At 42.3% G+C, this 21166-nt stretch overlaps 1 protein-coding gene across 6 annotated transcripts in view; it reads left to right on the top strand.

Moving 5' to 3' along the window:
• The window catches only part of sytl2a (synaptotagmin-like 2a), a 41917-nt gene that overhangs the window by 7170 nt on the left and 13581 nt on the right, over positions 1 to 21166 (top strand). For 3 of the 6 annotated variants that reach the window (XM_079648258.1, XM_079648259.1, XM_079648257.1), the window contains exons 7-8: positions 17672 to 18238; positions 18706 to 20493. The exons of 1 other annotated variant lie outside the window; for it this stretch is intronic. In XM_079648258.1, coding sequence (XP_079504384.1) covers positions 17672 to 18238; positions 18706 to 20493 — 2355 coding nt within the window. The remainder of the gene's footprint in view (positions 1 to 17671; positions 18239 to 18705; positions 20494 to 21166) is intronic. 2 more of the 6 variants (XM_079648260.1, XM_079648261.1) reach the window with 2 other exon arrangements.

The following is a 21166-nucleotide window of genomic DNA, read 5'->3' as shown; positions in this document are numbered from 1 at the left end:
TCCGTCGATAGGAGGGGGGTGATGTGTATTCACTGTTGCGCCTTATGGTGTATAATAAAAAAATAAAAAATAAAAAAAAGCTGTTTCAATCACATTAGTATGCATACAAACTGACAGGTGGGCCCGCCCCCAAGTGTGTGTGTGTGTGTGTGTGTGTGTGTGTGTGTGTGTGTGTGTGTGTGTGTGTGTGTGTGTGTGTGTGTGTGTGTGTGTGTGTGTGTGTGTGTGTGTGTGTGTGTGTGTGTGTGTGTGTGTGTGTGTATGTGTGTGTGACGGTCTCCCCTAACCCCTGCTGTGGACCGGGGCTACATCAAATCTTATTTTAGCCCCTAAAGAAAAGCACACCATAAACATAATAATTAAAAATAGTACTGATGTATGTTACCACTTTCCTTCTTCGTCAGACAGTGGGGTGACTGTGTGAGCCTGGCCCTGCCCCCTTCTCCCCCCTTCCTGCCATCTTATCACTAGACAGAGGGGGGATGTAATTTAAAAACACTTACCTTACACTTGTATTTGTTCTCTCTAAAATACAGTGTCTGTAAAGGTGGGGGAGACTGTCTCCCCCCTTCCTGCCATCTCTCTCTGTTTCTGCTGATGTGTAAAATATACAAAATAACGTTTTATATACTTACTCTCTTGTTAAAAGGTGACGAAGTTTGCAGCGTAAGCCAGCCATCAGTGTTCTAGTTCTAAGGTTTTGCATACCTCAAAGTGTGTCTAAAAGTATCTTGGCAAGAGAAAAAAAAGCCAAAATTCGCCTAGGCCATTAAAAAGAAACCGAATTCCACATTTTACAAATGAACAGACACAAATGCAGACTTGACTACTTGGCAATTGATTTAAGCAGATTTGTCCTTTTTCATCTCTCAAAGGTGTGGGTCCTGTTCAACACTGGGTACAGAAATATATTCAATATACAGTCATTTGTACGTAAAGATTGTTTAAGTTGTAAGCACTTAGAAATATGCATTTGATTGCAGTTAAAGTGGCTGTAGACAACTTATCATAATGAAGTAGTTGATTGCACAAATGTGTAATGGATGTAGAATAAAGACGACATTAGCATTTAAATTGGCTCCCTATAAGACTCGCTTTCTCTATGAAATTATGTCTGGCTCTGAGTAGTGTTCTCCCTTTCACAATAAAAGCCCAAACACAATACTTTTTGAATCACTGCAGGAAGTAATGTGCTAAAATGCAAATACAAATAGCTTACAGTAGCTCCCAATTAGTTGAACAATTGGAAAACCGCAAGGACTGTGGAAACACCTACTGGCAAAGGATTGTGGAGGCAAATTATGCAAAGAGGAAGAAAAAAAATTCTATCTAAAGCTATATAACACAATCTGCATATTGACAGTATGAGTACAACAAACACAGTATGCATGTTGATGCAAACGACGATGTTCAGTAAACGATCAATCAAAATCGAAGGATCCAATGTATTTTTAAACGGAGCAGAAATAGAACTAGTCTCCCAGTTCAAGTATCTTGAACAGGGAGTGTCATATTGGAACTCGCACTTGACTTTTAACAAACATATGCAGAAAGTATCCAATACCATTAAATTCAACTTGCAACATTTTAAACAAATTAGACCTTTTCTTAACTGTCAATGCTGCAAAGTCATACCTCCACTGTATTATTCTATCCGAAATTGAATACTGTTTTACAAACTGGTCGTTTGCTGGTGCCACACACCTGAAACCCATAGAACAGCTGTTCAAGACAGCTATCCAGGTGTTTGACAGAAAATCACAGTCATACCACCACTGTACCATCCTTGAAAATCACAATTTCTTGAGTTTTTTTTTATTTTAAGTCTTTTAAAAGTATGTGTTTTTTTTAAATAATATTTACATGGGCTGGCCCCCCTCCCCTTGGGGGAATTCACCCACAGAAAACACACTGGACGCAGCACTAGGTCAGAAACCAGAGGAGACTGTGAAGTCCACCACAGACGGACCACCTTTGGATAAAATGTCCTCTCCATTAAAGGCAGCTCATTGTGGAATAGCCCCCCAACTGAGATACGGGATTGTCCCACTCTCAATAGTTTTAAAGGTCAACTTAAAAAATGGTTGAGCAACAAACAGACGTGTAATCACCGCTAAATAAATGCACTTTAACACAGGGGTATCTCCTCTTGCACTTTATGTAGCGCTTTTTATCTTATCTTGCACTTTATATATCATAGTTGCTACATTGTACTGCCATGTGGTAAATGCTTGTATGCTGCTGAAGAATATATTTTCTTTAAAAGATGGTATTATAGATAACCTCTATAGAAACAATATATCTCATACCACTTGCCAAGATTGCAAACGACATTTAGCCGATAAGAAAAGCAAAAGTAAAGAAAACCAAAGAAAAAGAAAAAGAAAAATGAAAAGGAGAAGAAAAATGAAAAGCAAACGCAGAACGCGAATGAAAAGAAAAGGGACCATAGGACGGAAAACGAAAAAGACAAAAAGAAGGAAGGTGAAAAGAAAAAGGAACAAAGTGAAGAAATGTCAACTAACTATAGAGGATGGTGTTGTAGACCCATTACCGGATCATAATAATCTTATAGATCATCTACCGCTAACCGACTGCTGCGAATGTGTTGAACAAATACCAAAAGCAATGACAGAGCTTTGCTTCAATATAATGAGAGAAAAAGCACGATACTACGGAATTGCCCAAATTGGCGACAGTGCCAGAGCATGTATTAAAAGACTGTTGGAGGATCTCTATTCTAGTATCGGTTGCCATTACATCGAAGGATATGCCAAAATGTGTGACGACATAGACAAAGCTTTTGAAGACAATGATATGGAACCTGTCCTTACAGCTAAACAAATCCTATGCCAGGTATTCAACAGACCACAAGAAGCACAAGAAGCCCCAGAAAGGATTACATTCAGAGCTAATAATGGTGAAACCGAAAAAGAAGCAAAGCAGATTATAATCGTCGCGGGTGAAAGGATAGAGAATTTGCAAGTGATGTTAATGCATTTATCTGATATAAAAAATGCATTCGTTTACTTCCAAGAGACCCCTAAACATCTACTTGGGCAATGTGAATTGAACGATAAACCGATCACTGTAAATGAAACGCGGAGAGAAGCAGCAATGCAAATCGTTAAGTCTATTACCTTGTATGCACTACGACATTAACTTGGTAAAATTTAATGTGTTTTTCTGAAAATTGGGTGAATGTTGTGTTTTCAATTAAACAACCAAAACAAATGAAAATGTGTTTTATTTTTGCTTTCATGTATAGTAATAGTATTGTAAACAAAACATTTAAAGTGGGCCTGGAATCTTCATTTTCCGAAACATTCTGTAACATTACCGAAGAAATGAAACAAACACCAAAAGTGTATCATGTATGCTCTGTTTGTAGATGTAATGCTTCTTTGTGTCAAAAACAGCATACACATGAATATTTTGACTGAAGTGAAAAAAACTCCATCATGATATTTCCAGTAATCTGGGGAATTCTAAGCTGGAGACGGTCCTGGGGATGTTACAATCAGTATAACTATTGATTTTGTGTGTGAAAAAATAAAAATGTAAATAGCAAATAAAAAAAAGAAGTTTTTACATTTTAAAAACTGTTGTCTTCATTACAGCAAGGGGAGCATGTCTGATACATGTGTATTACAGTCCTTCACATGCACTGTTGTCTTCATTATAACAAGGGGAGGGTAACAGGGAAGATGTATGATACAAGTGTATTGAAACGTGTGTATTATACCCCCACAGAAACACAGAAACACAGAAACACGGAAACACAGAAACACAAAAACACAGAAAAACACTGAAACACTGAAAAACACAGAAACACTGAAACACAGAAACACAGAAACACCGAAACAACGAGACACAGAACCACAGAAACACAGAAACACAAAAACACAGAAACACAGAAAACACAGAAACACAAAAACACAAAAACACAAAAACACTGAAACACCGACACATCTAGACACAGAACCACAGAAACACAGAAACACAGAAACACAGAAACACAAAAACACAGAAACACAGAAAACACAGAAACACAGAAACACAAAAACACAAATACATGATATACTTTTGGTGTTTGTTTCATTTCTGCGGTAATGTTACAGAATGTTTCGGAAAATGAAGATTCCAGGACCACTTTAAATGTTTCGTTTACAATACTATTACTATACATGAAAGCAAAAATAAAACATATTTTCATTTGTTTTGGTTGTTTAATTGAAAACACAACATTGACCCCATTTTCAGAAAAACATATTACATTTTACCAAGTCAATGTCGTAGTGCATACAAGGTAATAGACTTAACGATTTGCACTGCTGCTTCTCTCCGCGTTTCATTTACCGTGATCGGTTTATCGTTCAATTCACATTGCCCAAGTAGATGTTTAGGGGTCTCTTGGAAGTAAACGAATGCATTTTTTATATCAGATAAATGCATTAACATCACTTGCAAATTCTCTATCCTTTCACCCGCAACGATTATAATCTGCTTTGCTTCTTTTTCGGTTTCACCATTATTAGCTCTGAATGTAATCCTTTCTGGGGCTTCTTGTGCTTCTTGTGGTCTGTTGAATACCTGGCATAGGATTTGTTTAGCTGTAAAGTCCACTGAGACAAATGTAACATTTGTGATATTGGGCTATATAAATAAACATTGATTGATTGATTGATTGACTGTAAGGACAGGTACCATATAATTGTCTTCAAAAGCTTTGTCTATGTCGTCACACGTTTTGGCATATCCTTCGATGTAATGGCAACCGATACTAGAATAGAGATCCTCCAACAGTCTTTTAATACATGCTCTGGCACTGTCGCCAATTTGGGCAATTCCGTAGTATCGTGCTTTTTCTCTCATTATATTGAAGCAAAGCTCTGCCATTGCTTTTGGTATTTGTTCAACACATTTGCAGCAGTCGGTTAGCGGTAGATGATCTATAAGATTATTATGATCCGGTAATGGGTCTACAACACCATCCTCTATAGTTAGTTGACATTTCTTCACTTTGTTCCTTTTTCTTTTCACCTTCCTTCTTTTTGTCTTTTTCGTTTTCCGTCCTATGGTCCCTTTTCTTTTCATTCGCATTCTGCGTTTGCTTTTCATTTTTCTTCTCCTTTTGATTTAGCTTTTTCTTTTTCTTCGGTTTTCTTTACTTTTGCTTTTCTTATCTGCTAAATGTCGTTTGCGATCTTGGCGAGTGGTATGAGATATATTGTTTCTATAGAGGTTATCTATAATACCATCTTTTAAAGAAAATATATTCTTCATATGTCATGTTATCATAGTCCTCTTTTGTCCTAAAGACCTTACATGGATATGATATAGAGGAGAGCTCTTCTTCGGGAACATCCTCTCCCCTACTTTGTAACATCCATTCATTAAGCCCATATCCGTTATCCTGGTGATAATAAGGGTAGGTTACATCAGACTTGGTTTTTCTCAGATCCATAGCTAGTTTTCAACGGTCGTCTTGTGGGGTCCTTCGTTTTAGATGATTTGCTGAGTGGGGTGGGACTTATTGCGTTGAGTGGGGGGAGTCATCTGTAGAATTGAGAGTTTTTTTCACCAGTATAATGTCCCTCTCTGTTTGACTCTTTTTAAAAAGTTATTTTTCATCTATCATTTTCAACCAAGCAGCAAGAGGTCAAATTTAAGAATAAGTAATAGTTTGTCACGATTTTACGGGGAATATTCAGAGCGCAATGTCACATCTTAAAGACAGCTTGAACTTGTTTGTAAAACGGACAGCATGTCAGTTTCAAGAAAAGATGACACCGTGTTTATGCATGACATGCAAAATATCTTGAAGCCCTACAACCACAAAAAAAAAAAAGGTACGAGTATATTGTGTTAAAAATATGGCAAAAAGCCGTAATATTGTATAATGTATTGTTTCATCGAAACAGTGTTAAAATCACAAACTTGCCTTTTAGAGTCACAGTCTTTTACAAAAATTCTGTTTTGTTAAGAGCTACCAAAACATAGTAAACATCGCGATTATTCCCAAAACAAACTGGGAATGGGGACATCGATAACATATTTTAATGTTTAATTTTCTTCAGGGCCACCGTAGTGCACATTGATGAACACTTTAAAACAAAAATAATGCTTACAAGTGTAAATGAGCCGGATTTTAGCTTTGAGCTCATTTCCATCTGTAGTCCCGTCACATACAGCATATTAGAACATGACATTTATATATATACAGCAAAAATAAATACATGATATGCAGAAAGAGCATGAGCAGCATACAAGCATTTACCACATGGCAGTACAATGTAGCAGCTATGATATATAAAGTGCAAGATAAGATAAAAAGCGCTACATAAAAGTGCAAGAGGAGATACCCCTGTGTTAAAGTGCATTTATTTAGCGGTGATTACACGTCTGTTTGTAGCTCAACCATTCTTTAAGTTGACCTTTAAAACTATTGAGAGTGGGACAATCCCGTATCTCAGTTGGGGGGCTATTCCACAATGAGCTGCCTTTAATGGAGAGGACATTTTGTCCAAAGGTGGTCCGTCTGTGGTGGACTTCACAGTCTCCTCTGGTTTCTGACCTAGTGCTGCGTCCAGTGTGTTTTCTGTGGATGAATTCCCCCAAGGGGAGGGGGGCCAGCCCATGTAAATATTATTTTAAAAAAAACACATACTTTTAAAAGACTTAAAATTGTCAAAAACTCAAGAAATTGTGATTTTCAAGGATGGTACAGTGGTGGTATGACTGTGGCTTTCTGTCAAACACCTGGATAGCTCTCTTGAACAGCTGTTCTATGGGTTTCAGGTTTGTGGCACAAGCAAACGACCAGTTTGTAAAACAGTATTCAATGTGGGATAGAATCATACAGTGGAGGTATGACTTTGCAGCATTGACAGTTAAGAAAAGGTCTAATTTGTTTAAAATGTTGCAAGTTGAATTTAATGTTATTGGATACTTTCTGCATATGTTTCTTAAAAGTCAAGTGCGAGTCCAATATAAAACTGCCTGTTCAAGATACTTGAACTGGGAGACTAGTTCTATTTCTGCTCCATTTAAAAATACATTGGATCCTTGGATTTTGATTGATCGTTTACTGAACATCGTCGTTTGCATCAACATGTATACTGTTTTGTTGTACTCATACTGTCAATATGCAGATTGTGTTATATAGCTTTAGATAGAATGTTTTTTCTTCCTCTTTGCATCATGTACATCCACAATCCTTTGCCAGTAGGTGTTTCCACAGTCCTTGCGGTTTTCCAAATGTTCAACTAATTGGGAGCTACTGTAAGCTATTTGTATTTGCATTTTAGCACATTACTTCCTGCAGTGATTCAGAAAGTATTGTGTTTGGGCTTTCATTGTGAAAGGGAGAACACTACTCAGAGCCAGACATCATTTCATAGAGAAAGCGAGTCTTATAGGGAGCCAATTTAAATGCTAATGTCTTCTTTATTCTACATCCATTACAAATTTGTGCAATCAACTACTTCATTATGATAAGTTGTCTACAGCCACTTTAAATGCAATCAAATGTATATTTCTAAGTGCTTACAACTTAAAAATTCTTTACGTAAAAATGACTGTATATTGAATATCTTTCTGTACCCAGTGTTGAACAGGACCCAAACCTTTGAAAGATGAAAAAGGACGAATCTGCTTTAATCAACTGCCAAGTAGTCAAGTCTGCATTTCCGTCTGTTCATTTGTAAAACGTGGAATTCGGTTTCTTTTTAATGGCCTAGGCGGATTTTGGCTTTTTTCTCTTGCCAAGATACTTTTAGACACACTTTGAGGTATGCAAAACCTTAACACTAGAACACTGATGGCTGGCTTACGCTGCAAACTTCATCACCTTTTAACAAGAGAGTAATTATATAAAACGTTATTTTGTATATTTTACACATCATCAGAAACAAAGAGAGATGGCTGGAAGGGGGGAGACAGTCTCCCCCACCTTTACAGACACTGTGTTTTAGAGAGAACAAATACAAGTGTAAGGTAAGTGTTTTTAAAATTACATCCCCCCTCTGTCTAGTGATAATATGGCAGGAAGGGGGGAGGAGGGGGCAGGGCCAGGCTCACACAGTCACCCCGCTGTCTGATGAAGAAGCAAAGTGGTAACATACATCAATACTATTTTTAATTATTATGTTTATGGTCGGCTTTTCTTTAGGGGCTAAAATAAGATTTGATGTAGCCCCGGTCCACAGCAGGGGTTAGGGGAGACCGTCACACACACACACACACACACACACACACACACACACACACACACACACACACACACACACACACACACACACACACACACACACACACACAGACACACACACACACACACACACACACACACACACACACACACACACACACACACACACACACACACACACACACACACACACACACACACTTGGGGGCGGGCCCACCTGTCAGTTTTTATGCATACTAATGTGATTGAAACAGCATTTTATTTTTTGAATTTTGAATTTTGAATTTTTTGAATTTTTTTATTATACACCATAAGGCGCAATAGTAGGGGCTTTTCACACCTGTGAATACACATCACCCCCCTCCTATCGACGGATCTCATACCTACTTGGGATATCACACCTACTTGAGATCTCACACCTCGATCAAAGGGGAGGCGGGACTTAGCTCATTTGCATAATTGGGGGAGGTGTGACCTGTCACTTTGTTATGCATAGCAATGAGACGAAAGCGGGATCATTATATCTACTAGTGAAACATTCAATTTTTTTAAAATAAACAACTGTCGGCCAGGGACGTCGGAACTATTTTCTGGGGGGGGGGTACGGGATTTTTGCTGGGAGGGTCGGGGGGGAAACTCACACTATCAATGATTAACGAACTCGACACGTAGGCCTAATAGCCTAGGCCTATACATAACAGATATAGGCTACATAAACACACGCAGCATCTTAATTGTTACGAAAATGTATGAAACAAAATGAATTAATGAATTAATCAAGCCTTTATTAAGGAACATACTGTAGCCTAATAGGCGATAACATAGGCCTACAGCATTCAGAAAATCAACAGAATAATACAGCCTTTACGAACATAGGCCTAATGGAACATTCAGAAAAATAACGGTTTACTTTGCGCTCATAAGGGCTTTTAAACTGTTCCAAAAGTAGACCTTCTCTCCGTTGTTCTGCTGATAAATTCTTTAAGCAGGGTCGAGACATCGCATTCATCGAGAAGGTCGCTATGCGCATTCATAATGGCCAAATGAGTGAGTCTCTCCTGCTTAATAGTATTGCGCAGCCACGTTTTCAACCTGCGCAACGCCGAGAACGAGCGCTCGGATGCCGCGACAGAAATGGGCAGAGCCAGACAGAGCTTTATGAGCCTCTCCGCTTCCGACAGCATGGAGCGGGATTGGGGCTGCAAGGTGTGCAGAATGGCCAATACATCCTGAATGGTTTTCACTTCTCGCCCCCTACACACGTCGCTCAGGATGTCCAGCTCAAGGCTTAGCTGCTCTCTTGAAAAGGAAGTCAGTTCCAGGGAACCCACATCCACTCGTTTCCCTTGGGCCGCCTGTAGAACTGCCTGCTCTCGCCCTGCAGCTACGCGGAGTCCTTCCTGGTCAAAGCGCCGCTCTACCTCTGTGCGCACCAAGTCCAGGGCCTCAAACAATTCCCTCTTCCACAGGCTTGGATATTCTTTAATAGTTAAATATAACAGTTAAACAACAACCAACAAATAGTTTCCATATGGGCTGCCTATTTAAGCTGGGTGGGTCAACCTTAAATTTTCAATTTAAATTCAAATTATGAATATGGTTTGTTATGAAAGTAGGCCTATACGTTATTTAGTCAGTTGATACCGTTGTAATGAATTATTAATTGCAGGCTAATTTCGCAAATAAGCGTACATGGATGTAGTACATTATTATGAACTATGATATCGTTTTCTATGGATAGATCAAATCTGTCCACAAATGCTGGAGAGCACGCTCTGTGTGCGTATTTGTTGCATTCTTTCAACATTACAGACCGATGAGCTTTATGATTAATTTTAAAATACTGTTGGCATTATTTATTTATTTATTTAGGCCTATTTATTTACCCTCGTTCTCCAACTCCCGTTCCTCCTCCTCCGCTGTATGGCGAAAACGCGCTGGGGTCTTGCTGGTGCGCACTGGATGAGGAGGCTTCAAGTTGTAGCGCTCTGTGTATTGTTTGGTCTTGGCCACAAGGTCAGCGAAGGTGTCATCTTGTCTGAGTGTGTTCAGTCGCTGGCAAAGAAGTTTGGCAGCTTCCATTGATCCAAGGGCTGTGACTTTGGTGCCTTGCAGTGACCGAGCCACGGATTCACATGGCGTAAACATGGTAACGCAGGCAAACAAACCAAAGACTGTGCGCATAGTGGTGCCCTTTTTGAGCAATCCTGCCACTTTGGCACGCGTCTCCCCCTTGACAATCCTGTCACTCTCCAAGGTCCTAAATGTCTGCAGCATCTCTCCATAGCATGCCAGCAACCGTGACAGTGCCACAACTCTGACGCACCACCGAGTTGGGCACAGGGCAAGCAGGTTGATCACTTCTCCACATCCAAAAAGAGACTGGTATAACGTTTTTCTCTTTGCTGAATCATTAATCACAACTGTGACTTCCCGAACAAAGTTCAGTGTATCGGCAACAAGGCGCACTTCTTTTGCCACTTCTTGCAACACTAAATCCAGAGAGTGGTTTGCGCAGTGGACAAACAAGGAGTCAGGACATGTTTCCTTTAATCTTGCCTGCACTCCCTTGAACCTCCCTGACATGTTGCTGGCTCCATCAAAACAGTAGCCTTTCAGCTTCTCCAGCGGCAGATTTAGCCGAACAAGGACATCTTTAATGCACAGAAAAAGCATCTCGGCGGTTGTGTCTGGAGCGTTGTAAAAGCCCAGAAAGAAATTCTGGACTTCAAGATTGTCATCTGCAAATTGTATACTGCATGAGAACTGTTCTTTTCCACTGACGTCGGTGGTCCCATCAGCAGTTAAGCCGAAAAAAGGACTTTCGGATGCTTTGGCTCCGATTTTCCTCTGGATGTCATGGGCAAACAGCTCCAGAACTTCATTCTGGATGCTGCCCGACATCCAATTGTCCCTCCTCTTCATCCAGTTTTGCAGGTCAGGATCAGCGCGTACCCTCTCGACCACTAGCTGCCACAACACCCCATCCCGATTTGCAGCTCCTCTCAGAGGGAGTTCCTGGCGCCCCAGGAATCTCACGCTGCTGAAAACGAGCTCCAGCATTTTCCGGGCTGTTATTTGTTCTTTAGCAGCAGCCTCAGACAAAAGCGCATTAATTGGCGTAGTTTTCAATGCAGCCAATCTTTGAGTCGCATCTAAATGAATGCGTGTTTTCTCGTGGTCTCTGATTTTCTCCTTTGCTTTTCTCCAGTTTGAAAAGCCCGTATCTTTCAAAAACGGACTGTCAGCTTGTTCTGACCCGACCAACTTGCGCTTGACAGCTGACCTGCACACACCACACACAATGCCATCACTGACCGCGATGTATTCCAGCCACGGCCACTCTCTGAACCAGGCGGCCTTGCAGGAACGAGTGAAGTTCTCACCCAACTTCTTGGCAGGAAAATTGTAATCCTGTGGTGGTTTGCATGATATTGCCTCTTCTTGGCTAGCACCGGGTGCTGGTGGTGGCGCTGGGGAGGGAGGACGAGGCCGAGGGCCGCCGGGCCCTTCGTCTGCCTGCTGCTGCTGTCCGGTTGCTGGCACACAGCCTCTAGGTGTCTCTCTCGGACGTTTAGCTGGGTCGGGCGGATTTGTAAAAAAAAGAAAATCGTTTTTGAGACATAGGCTAGTTCTAGCTGGCGTAGTTGAACTCAAATCATGTAGCCTATGCATATGCTAAAAACAAATGAGAGCCGCGAACACAGCAAACATAAAAAAAATTCCCGCTACTTTTTTTTTTTTTTTTTTACACATAGGCCAACGTCATAGTGAGCTGTCAGATGCAGTCTGCATAGCAACAGCTATGCCATGCCAGCCAGGCTGCTGTATTGAGCCAGGCAGGGTGCATATCACATCAAAAGATCTGTATTAAGAAATACATGTAAGTCAGACAAATTGAGTTTAAATTCAGAATCTTTATTTTTATTTTTTTAACGTAGGCTAATCCTGTGATTCCTGAGGCTGACGGGAGGGGGTGCTGCCGCACCCCCCGCACCCCTAGTTCCGACGTCTATGCTGTCGGCTTTTTAAACAAAGCACTTCTCAAGACACCTAGTGTAAACTCATACAGAGAACAAATGTAGGCCTGCTTCCTCGAGGTGTCTCGGTACCGGCTTAATAAGTCTTTGGATCCTATATTGAAGTAAGTGTACCAATACCACATTACGGATTAATCCTGTACTGTGTGCGGTGGTCTACCGACCGCCCAAGTACAACAAATACTTTATAAAGGAGTTCTCTGAACTATTGGCCGGCATCGTGACGAACTATGACAGCGTTTTAATTGTCTGGGATTTTAATTTGCATGTCTGTTGTATCTCTAAACCACTAGCTAAAGCCTTTTTTGATGTTCTAGATGCTTTTAACTTCATAAAACATGTTTCTGGCCCCACGCAAGAGCATGGGCACACATTAGACCTAGTCTTATCCCATGGCCTGCCCATTTCAAATGTCAATGTGTGTGAGGCAGCTTTATCGGATCACCTGCCTGTGCTATTTGATTTTATTCTGCCCTGTCATAGTCTTAAATCATGCGCTCCTGTCCGTCACGGTCGTATGATGAAACCTTCCACTGCTGCTAGTTTCTCCCCTGCATTTGTGAACTTAGCCCAGTCTGATACTATGTCCTCTGACTCCCTGGACACTAAGCAATTAACCTCAGCCTTTCTTTCTTCCTGCACTGGAGCTTTTGACATTGTTGCTCCCCTGAAACTCATGCGCCCCAGAGCTAGATCTGAACCCTGGCTCAATGACGTCACTCGTGCTGCCAGGCGTGAGTGCTGGCAGGCTGAGTGCAGGTGGAAGAAGGACAAGCTTCATGTAACTCACTTAGCCTGTACTCATATCAGTACAGGCTAAGTCATTAGCTCTGCAGGAACATCTTCCAGAAGAACAGTTAGATTTACATCGTCATAGGACCATCTCAATGATGGCCTTTCGGGCAGGGAGGACCTCTGTGGTTGTTGGTTTCATGCCAACCGAGTCTCTGAAGTACCCATTATGCAGGGGGTCCAGCTGCGGATCCTGCAGAGCAATGGCAGCCTGTGCCCATACCCTGGTTTGGACATGGACCCTCAAGATATGCTGCTTCAGAGCTCCAAGTGTTGGAGGGAGCTTGTCACTCTCTGTCCTGTGTTTGCAGAAGAGATGCCATCGTAGTTCAGGGATTGTCTTTATGTTGATACCCTTGGGTGAGTAGGCTGCACATACAAAGGAAGCCAGTGTGGACAGCATTCCTTCCGCCACTTCTGCTTCATCCAGAAGCATCTGCAGAGCATTGATAATATCTTCATCTGCTTTTAAATAGATCTGCAGCCAGGTTGCCTTGCCTATACGGGAGAACCTGCCTGTGTTGTCGGCCCCAGTGAATACATGGAAAGCTGGCAATGCCTTTACTCTTTCATTACCTAGAGCTCGCCACAGTGGTTCAATCTGCACAACACCAGAGGCCATCGAAATCGATGTGTTCTTCAGCAAGAGATCATAGTTTGCTGTTACTAGCACTAGAATGTCTGTATCTGGTGAGAAGAACATCAACTGTGCATCAGCTGGGTTTCGGGTTCCCAGAAGCTGACGTGATGATCAGCTTGGAGGATCCCCTGTTATATTCTAGAATTTTGGCTGCAAGATAGTCGGTCAGATCGGCCTTCGTCTGGTCATGAGAGAGGAACCTGCTCAGTGGGATGTGTTTGATGTTGGTGTCATCTCTGACTTGGTACTGGATAGCTTTTCCTTGTCTTCGTTTATCTCTGGTTGCACTCTTCAGAGAATCTGTCCTGTATGTGTCGAACACAAGGTTTTATCATAATCTCTTGTTAGTGACATCAGTCTGTCATTGAAGCAGCCACTCAGATCCTTGACTGTCACTACAGTGGCTGTTTTTTTGCTCAGTCTCTGCACAAGCACCATGCCGTCCACCAGTGCTATCTTTCGACTTGGCTGATCAGTAGATGTGGTGTCTGTGAATCACGTATCCATTGCATCTTGGTGGGTAGTGCTTCCAGCTTGAGGCAGCTGATGGTCTTCATGGGGCACATCTTCTCTTGTCAGCTTCTCAAGGAGATTGATTAACTTGGACTTGTCATGGCATGGCAGGATTGTTCCATTAGAAGAATGAACATAACTCTTTCGACAGACGTGAAAGTTCTGGTGTGACCATGAAAAATCTCTGTCTGACATCGGCATTGTTAGAGATGCCAATAATCCCAGAGCGAATCTTCATCAGCTTGTTCAGATGTTCGCATGCATGGTCTGCCCCAACAGACACAAAGGGAATGACACTCTTGGTGACAGATATATTTCCTGTGTGTTGTTCCTCCCAGGTCTGAGGGCGATTGATCCTCAAGTCATGAATGTCTGCGATGTATCTTGGCCAGAGTCTCTTGTATTTGATGCGATCCATGGCAAAGAACAGCTTGCTGAGTGCTTCTCCAGCCTGCAGATGGAGTTCAAGGTCAGTATTCCGAGTTGCTGCTACGAAGAACAGGATTGTTTCCACCCGATGTAGGTAGCTCATCATGGCCTTGAACATCGCATGCTGGGATTTTTGTTCCTCCCCTGTTGACTTGCTTCACAGATTCAGCCTTGATGTCTTTACCCTCCGAGCAGGCAGCTTCTACTCCCTCTGTTGCCTTCAGGCACACATATTTAAGTTGTGGGTTGTCCTTGAAGAACTCCTCCAGAGCCATTTCATAGAGTGCTACATACGAGTAGATGTGGGCATGGAGAGCTCGCTTGTAGTGTGTGCATTTCAGGATTTGCCTTGTTGTGGCAGGTCCATACACATCTGCTTCCATCCAGGCATCATCTATACCCGAGTTCTCCATGATGGCACCAAGAGCTCTGAGGGCAGCCATGACGACATGAAGCTCACCCAGTCTGGGAACAACCATCTGTTTCAGGTCAGGTCTGGCATCTAGGAGCTGCACCACCTTCTCATAGAGGGCCATGTCAAAGGTAATGACTGTGGGTTGATCTTCACCAACTGCCAACTTCCTCAGCTGATTTGCTTGCATGATCACAGTCAACAGAGTTGACCACTCATGTGCCACCTCTGGCAATAGTGGCAAGGCTCCAACCTGTGTCAAGGGAAGGCTTTCAGACAACAGTGAGTTGTATCCTGCCCAGCCTGGAATATTGCTGGAAGTTTCTCCTGCTTTCATTCTGGATAATGCGGATGCAACAACCCATCCTAGATGTGTCAGCTGATAGGATTTTGAGATCCCCTTGCTGATGGCAAACTGTTCTGACCTCTTGGCATGCTGCGGTTTTGGCTTGTCACAGTGAAGTATGTCTACATGGTAGGGAGTGACTGATAGGCTCTGTGGATCACCTATGAGGAGAGGCTCTGCAACAGGTTATTTAGAAGGATCAATCTTCTGGTACACTGCAGTGATCGTCCCCTGGGTGGTTCCTTTCCCATCACGAGTGTCCTCGGCAAAGTCTGTGTTATCTGCTGCAAAAAACACAAAGGTCCCCTTCCTCAGGAATGGTGGTACATAGAGGCCTTGATGCGCTCTGGTGTTTTCTATAACAGCAATGGCCAGAGCAGTTTCCATGAGAAGGGCACGACCATGTGAAACAGAGTAGCCATGAGCATTGAGCAGATTAATCAGCTTCTTGTTGCGTGTGTCATGGTGGATAGTCAGTGCCAGTCCCAAAACCTGTAGGTTCTGTCGTGCATGGGGTGACCTAAATGATTCACTGCTTGACTTGTACTTTACCTGTGCATTGGATTTGAACCCATACGTGATATTCTGGCTCACTGTCAGTGTGGCTCGGTCAGCAACTCTGGTCCTCTTTTCAGTTTCCAGCTTTTCAGCAGGCCCAGCCAACTTTGCACCGGTCATTTTCGACCAACTCATGCATCGAAGGGTTAATGTTGTAAAATGTAGTACCTTTGTAACTACCACCATTGGATTCCTTGACCCTGAAAATGTAGGTTTGGAAGTTAAAATCAATGTTCCAGCTTATTTAGAAGCCAAGATATTACAAAACCTACATTTTATTCATATAGACATCTGGGCAAATGGAAACATGGATTTTCTGAATCCTTATACAATACCCTTTCCAAAAATGTATAGTTTAGCAAATCCCCACAAAAATCCCACGAAAGTTAAAATCAAGTTATAATGAACCTGACTAATATACCTTCCCCTAAAAAAGAAAAACACCAGCTCTCTGATGCTTCACTGTCTTAATGACATAAAGGCCTGGATGGCGCTAAACTTTTAAAATATAAATGAGAGCAAAACGGAGGTCATTGTATTTGGACCAAATGGTGATTCCATTGACCTGGGTTCCCTGCAACAGTATGCAAAGCCCATGGTCACTAATCTGGGCGTCAACATTTACAGTGCTTTTAAATTGGATAAACAGATCAAGTCACTGGTTGATTCCAGTTTTTATCATTTGAGGCTACTGTCCAAAATTAAACCAGTTTTATCCTTTTTAGACTTTGAGCGTGTAATTCATGCCTTTGTTTCTACGCGTCTAGATTACTGTAATGCACTTTATGCCGGCCTAAACAAGACCTTGCTGGCACGCCTGCAGCTTGTACTAAATGCTGCGGCTCAGCTGCTTACAGGAACAAGCAAGCATGAACACATCACACCAATTCTGGCTTCCCTCCACTGGCTTCCTGTCCATTTTAGAGTTCATTTTAAGATGTTATTGTTTCTTTTTAAATCACTTAATGGGCTGGCCCCTCAGTACATCTCAGACCTTCTACAGGTGTACACCCCCTCAAGGGCTTTGAGGTTGGCTGATCAGCTGCTGCTGGTAGTTCCAAAAACTAGGAAAAAGACCAGGGGAGACCGAGCCTTCTCAGCGGTAGCCCCCCCATGTCAAATTGTTGCCCACCCTTCAAACGTTTAAGTCCCGCCTGAAGACCCACCTCTTTTCCCTCGCTTTCGAGTCAGTTTGAGCTATGTTTTATCGATTCTTATGCTTTTATTTGTCTGTCCGTAGCCCTTATGTGCCTTTTTATCTATTCTTATGTATGCCTTTTATCTATTATTGTAATATTATATTTTATTATAATGTTATGTCTGCTGTGAAGCACTTCGGTAAAACCCTCTGTTTTAATATGTGCTATATAAATAAAGTGGATTGGATTGGATTACAAACATTCTTGTTGTTGGATGATTAGCGGAGGAAGGAAGAACAACGTTTTTGAGCAAATATTTGAAAAGGAACACGTGAACAAACTTCTTAGACCAAAACTTTCCAACATTAATGAAAGACTGCGATCAAAAGTAATAAGGTCGAAGTGATCTTTTCAGATATGAGGCGATGAAAGAACAATAGAGGCTGATGGTAATGAACATCATTCTGAGTTTGAGGGTTGCTGAAGGCCAGCAGTGATTCAGTTCTCTGTTTGGTTTTAAACACTCAAAGATAAAACACACAGTTGTGTTGTCGGTAAAAATTGTGTACATTTGTTTTTTTCTCATTCAGAATCTTCATCATCATTTGAAAGCCGCGTTTCTCATGCAAGTAGCCCTAATGATAGCCTGATCACCCAGAATGCGTCTGTTCTAATTGCAATGCCTGAACACAGAGCATTCAGCATCTGTTCTCATGACTGTTCTGTTGAGGAGGACGGACCCTGGGCTCAGCAGAATAACTCTGCTGCTCTGCGGGGCATCCTCAAGCACTTGTCCCTCCTTTGTAGCCCTGCAGACCCCCTGCTCTCCCCCCTGGACCTGAGTCCAGGGAGCCTGGACCCTCCTGCTGAGGCCTGGATAGACAGGAAGCAGGTGAGGTTCAGCCCCACGGTCGGTCGTCACGACGTGGAGTGGCTCCAGGGGAAGGAGCTGGGAGAGCACAGTTTGCTGGACATCGACTCCAACACTCCCTTTCACACAGAAAATAATAGTGACCTTGAGAAAAGTGGCGGTACCGCCGTTGGTCCGTGTATGCCTTCTCTCTATCAGAGTAAAGTGGATTTACAGGAAGGTGAACTCAGTTGCAAAAATGAGGCAAACCTTCAAAAGCAAGAAGCTGGCCAACATGTCCTTGGTGGTAAGAGTTTTATTCAAAACCAATTAATCAACTAAACAGCCAATCAATCAATAAATCGAACTAACAATCAGTGACTCATTCATAAACATTTAGACATCCTGGCCGTGCATGTTCTTGCTTGTAGCTCTGTTATGCCTGCTTATAGAGAGTGGTGGATAAGAAAAGGAAGAAATAATGTGTTTTATTTGGTTTTACTGGGTTTGAATGCAAACTGATATGGCATGGTGCCTTGTGCCATGTGTTGAACTTTCCCCATTGCTTTATTATATAACTAAATATACATTGCTTATCCCAAAGTAGTGTGGCTGAAGTGCTTTCTTAATAATCTACACAGACAATGTGTTTTTTGATAATGGGTCATAGAAACAAAACTTGATTTGATTTGAGGATATTTGAAATGATACTGTGCAGTGTAAAGGGGATACAATGTACATGACTGATACATGTTGTACTTGCTCTCTTTGCAGATGTCTCTGAGCAAAATCATTCAGAGTTTATAAGCCCTGCCGTGACCACACTCATTTCTGCAGGGCCCTCTCAGGCCACAGACTGGCACCATGGATTCCACAATCATCCCCAAAAAATGCCTGAACAAAAAACTGACATTGCTGTTGAGGAGACCCAAGAGCTGCCCTCTACTGGCAGCTCAAAGGGCTCATTTCATTCTGTCTCATCAAAGCCTAGACAAAGACTGCTCGGATTATTTAGACGAGAGGAAAAGAAAACTGATGAAGTAAAGACAGGACAAAAAGAAGAGGCGAAGATACCTCAGCAGAAGGAACAGTGCAGAACCAAGAACCTCTCCCCACGTGCTGCAAATACGACTGTGGACGAACCTGCAAGTGTTAAACAAGAAGCTAAAGCTACAGAGACAACAGAGGTCAGAACACTACAACTTACAGCACTGCAGAACACATCCTTTAAAGAATCAATGCCCTCAGTAGATGCAGACAATCAGCGGGAGGCAGCAGAAGGCAGATTTGTTGAGCTTCCAGAGAGACTGTATAATCTGAAAGCTTTCTTGGAGAGGGAAAACACTGGCCCGAAAGTAATTATACCTGAAGAAGAGGCAAAGTGCAAAGACATCCCCAATAAAGGAATAGATGATTTAATTGGCCATAAGTCTAACATTGATGAGAAGAGCATAAACAACAATCTCTCAAATCAAATGGAAATGACAGTTAAGGATGCTGTCAGCACGTCCCCACAGACCAACTGTAGCTTATCAGTAGATTTATCGAAAGAAGATGGCACATATAGAGCAAACCCAGTCCTCATCGATGAAGAGACGGATGACTCCCAAACAAGTTCACTAATGGAGCCACAGAGAAACATCATATCTCCTGTAACTTCTAATGTAAGCTTCAAAACCCAAAAGCAACAACCAGATTTTCCAGTTCCTCTTCCCAGGCAGTCTAGTTCCAGTCCTCAAGAGGACAGACCAGCCAAGAGTAGTGAGGTTAAGGATCTTTGGAAGAAGGAATATAAGGGACACAGGGTAGTCGCTGCAAGAGCCAATAGTACTGTGGTTGCACAGTCAACATCTCACCAATACCAAGAAAAGGATGAAACAGAATATGAGGAAAGGCCTCTCAGTCCTATCAAATCCCAAAATGAAAGATCAAAAGACCAGGATGATGAGATAAGGAAGAGTCCATCTAAGACCTGTCATCCAAGGGTCCTACCAAGAGAGTCCTCCATTCCTCAGAGATCCAAACTGGGAGGCCCTCAGCTAACAACGTTCCCAATAGACATCGACCCCCAAGCTAAGGTGGTTGAAGAGCAACATAAGAAGCCAACACCAGTTCCTAGACAGAAGAAGGGTCCATCACATGAAGCGAAGCACACAGTCCCGACTGACTCTAAATCCAGCATAGAAGTCTCCTCTTGTCCTCTCCCTTTACCTCGTGAGGACATCCACACACAACAAAGTAGTTTAAGTTCCTTTACTTCACCTCTATCTAAAAAAGCTCCAGAGAAGAAGTTGGGTACGTTTACACCCTTGGCCAGATCTTTCATTCCTCAGGACTATCAGCACTACCTGGGGCCTCAGGAGAAGGCCCATATCCCGCTCTTTAAGCAGGAGACCTCTGCTGTAGCAAAGAATGATGCGGGTCACAAACCACAGGATGCCCTCACACACTTCAGTCCCACTGAAGGGAGTCCTCACAAAGTCAGGGTACAAAATAAAGAAGAAAATTCCAGCCAAAACACAGCGACCCGGGCCTGGTCTCTGTCCCGGGCCAGTCAAGGCAGTGAGCTTTCAATTCTTTCTCCATTTACATTTCCTTCTTCTAGATTAGATTTATTTTAATGATCCAATATTGGGATTTATTTGTAATGTAAAGAGAAATACAAAATGAACAAACAGTTAATGTTTACGGAGCCCCGGAGGGTTCATTGAGAGAAAAATAAATAAAACGTGGCCACGTTTTACTTTCTCGTTCGCACGAGTTAATAAAGCATGCACACGAGTTAATAAAGCTTGGCCTCGTTTTATTTAAATTGAGTGATTCCTGTCCGTGACTCACAGTGTCTGCTGCCCACAGCTGTTTTATAGAAGGAAAACCTCCTTCACTTTATGAAATATCTGCGGCACCAGTGGCCTGTACTACGAAGCAGGATTTGCTATTTACACTATTCATTCATGAAGTATGACGCTGCGCTGTCAGCACGCGTCTCCATCTTTGTGATTGGTCAAATGTTGCTAACCCCGTCCCTTTCACGTGAACACGCTCTCAGCCAGACTGAGAAACCCTGGTTGATTTAGTGAGTTGATAACCAGCTTCGTAGGACCGCTTATCGACATTGCGTTTGTTAGGGTTAGTTAAGCCGCGTAAATCAAACATATCCAGGATCTGTTGAACTGGCTCCGTTGTACAGGGCACTGCAGGCAGCAACGTGTAACTCAGCAGAATCTGAGAAGAG

Source organism: Notothenia rossii (assembly GCF_949606895.1).
Source record: "Notothenia rossii genome assembly, chromosome: 9".
NCBI classification, from domain to species: Eukaryota; Metazoa; Chordata; class Actinopteri; order Perciformes; family Nototheniidae; genus Notothenia; species Notothenia rossii.
This window is presented reverse-complemented; position numbering and strand designations above follow the sequence as displayed.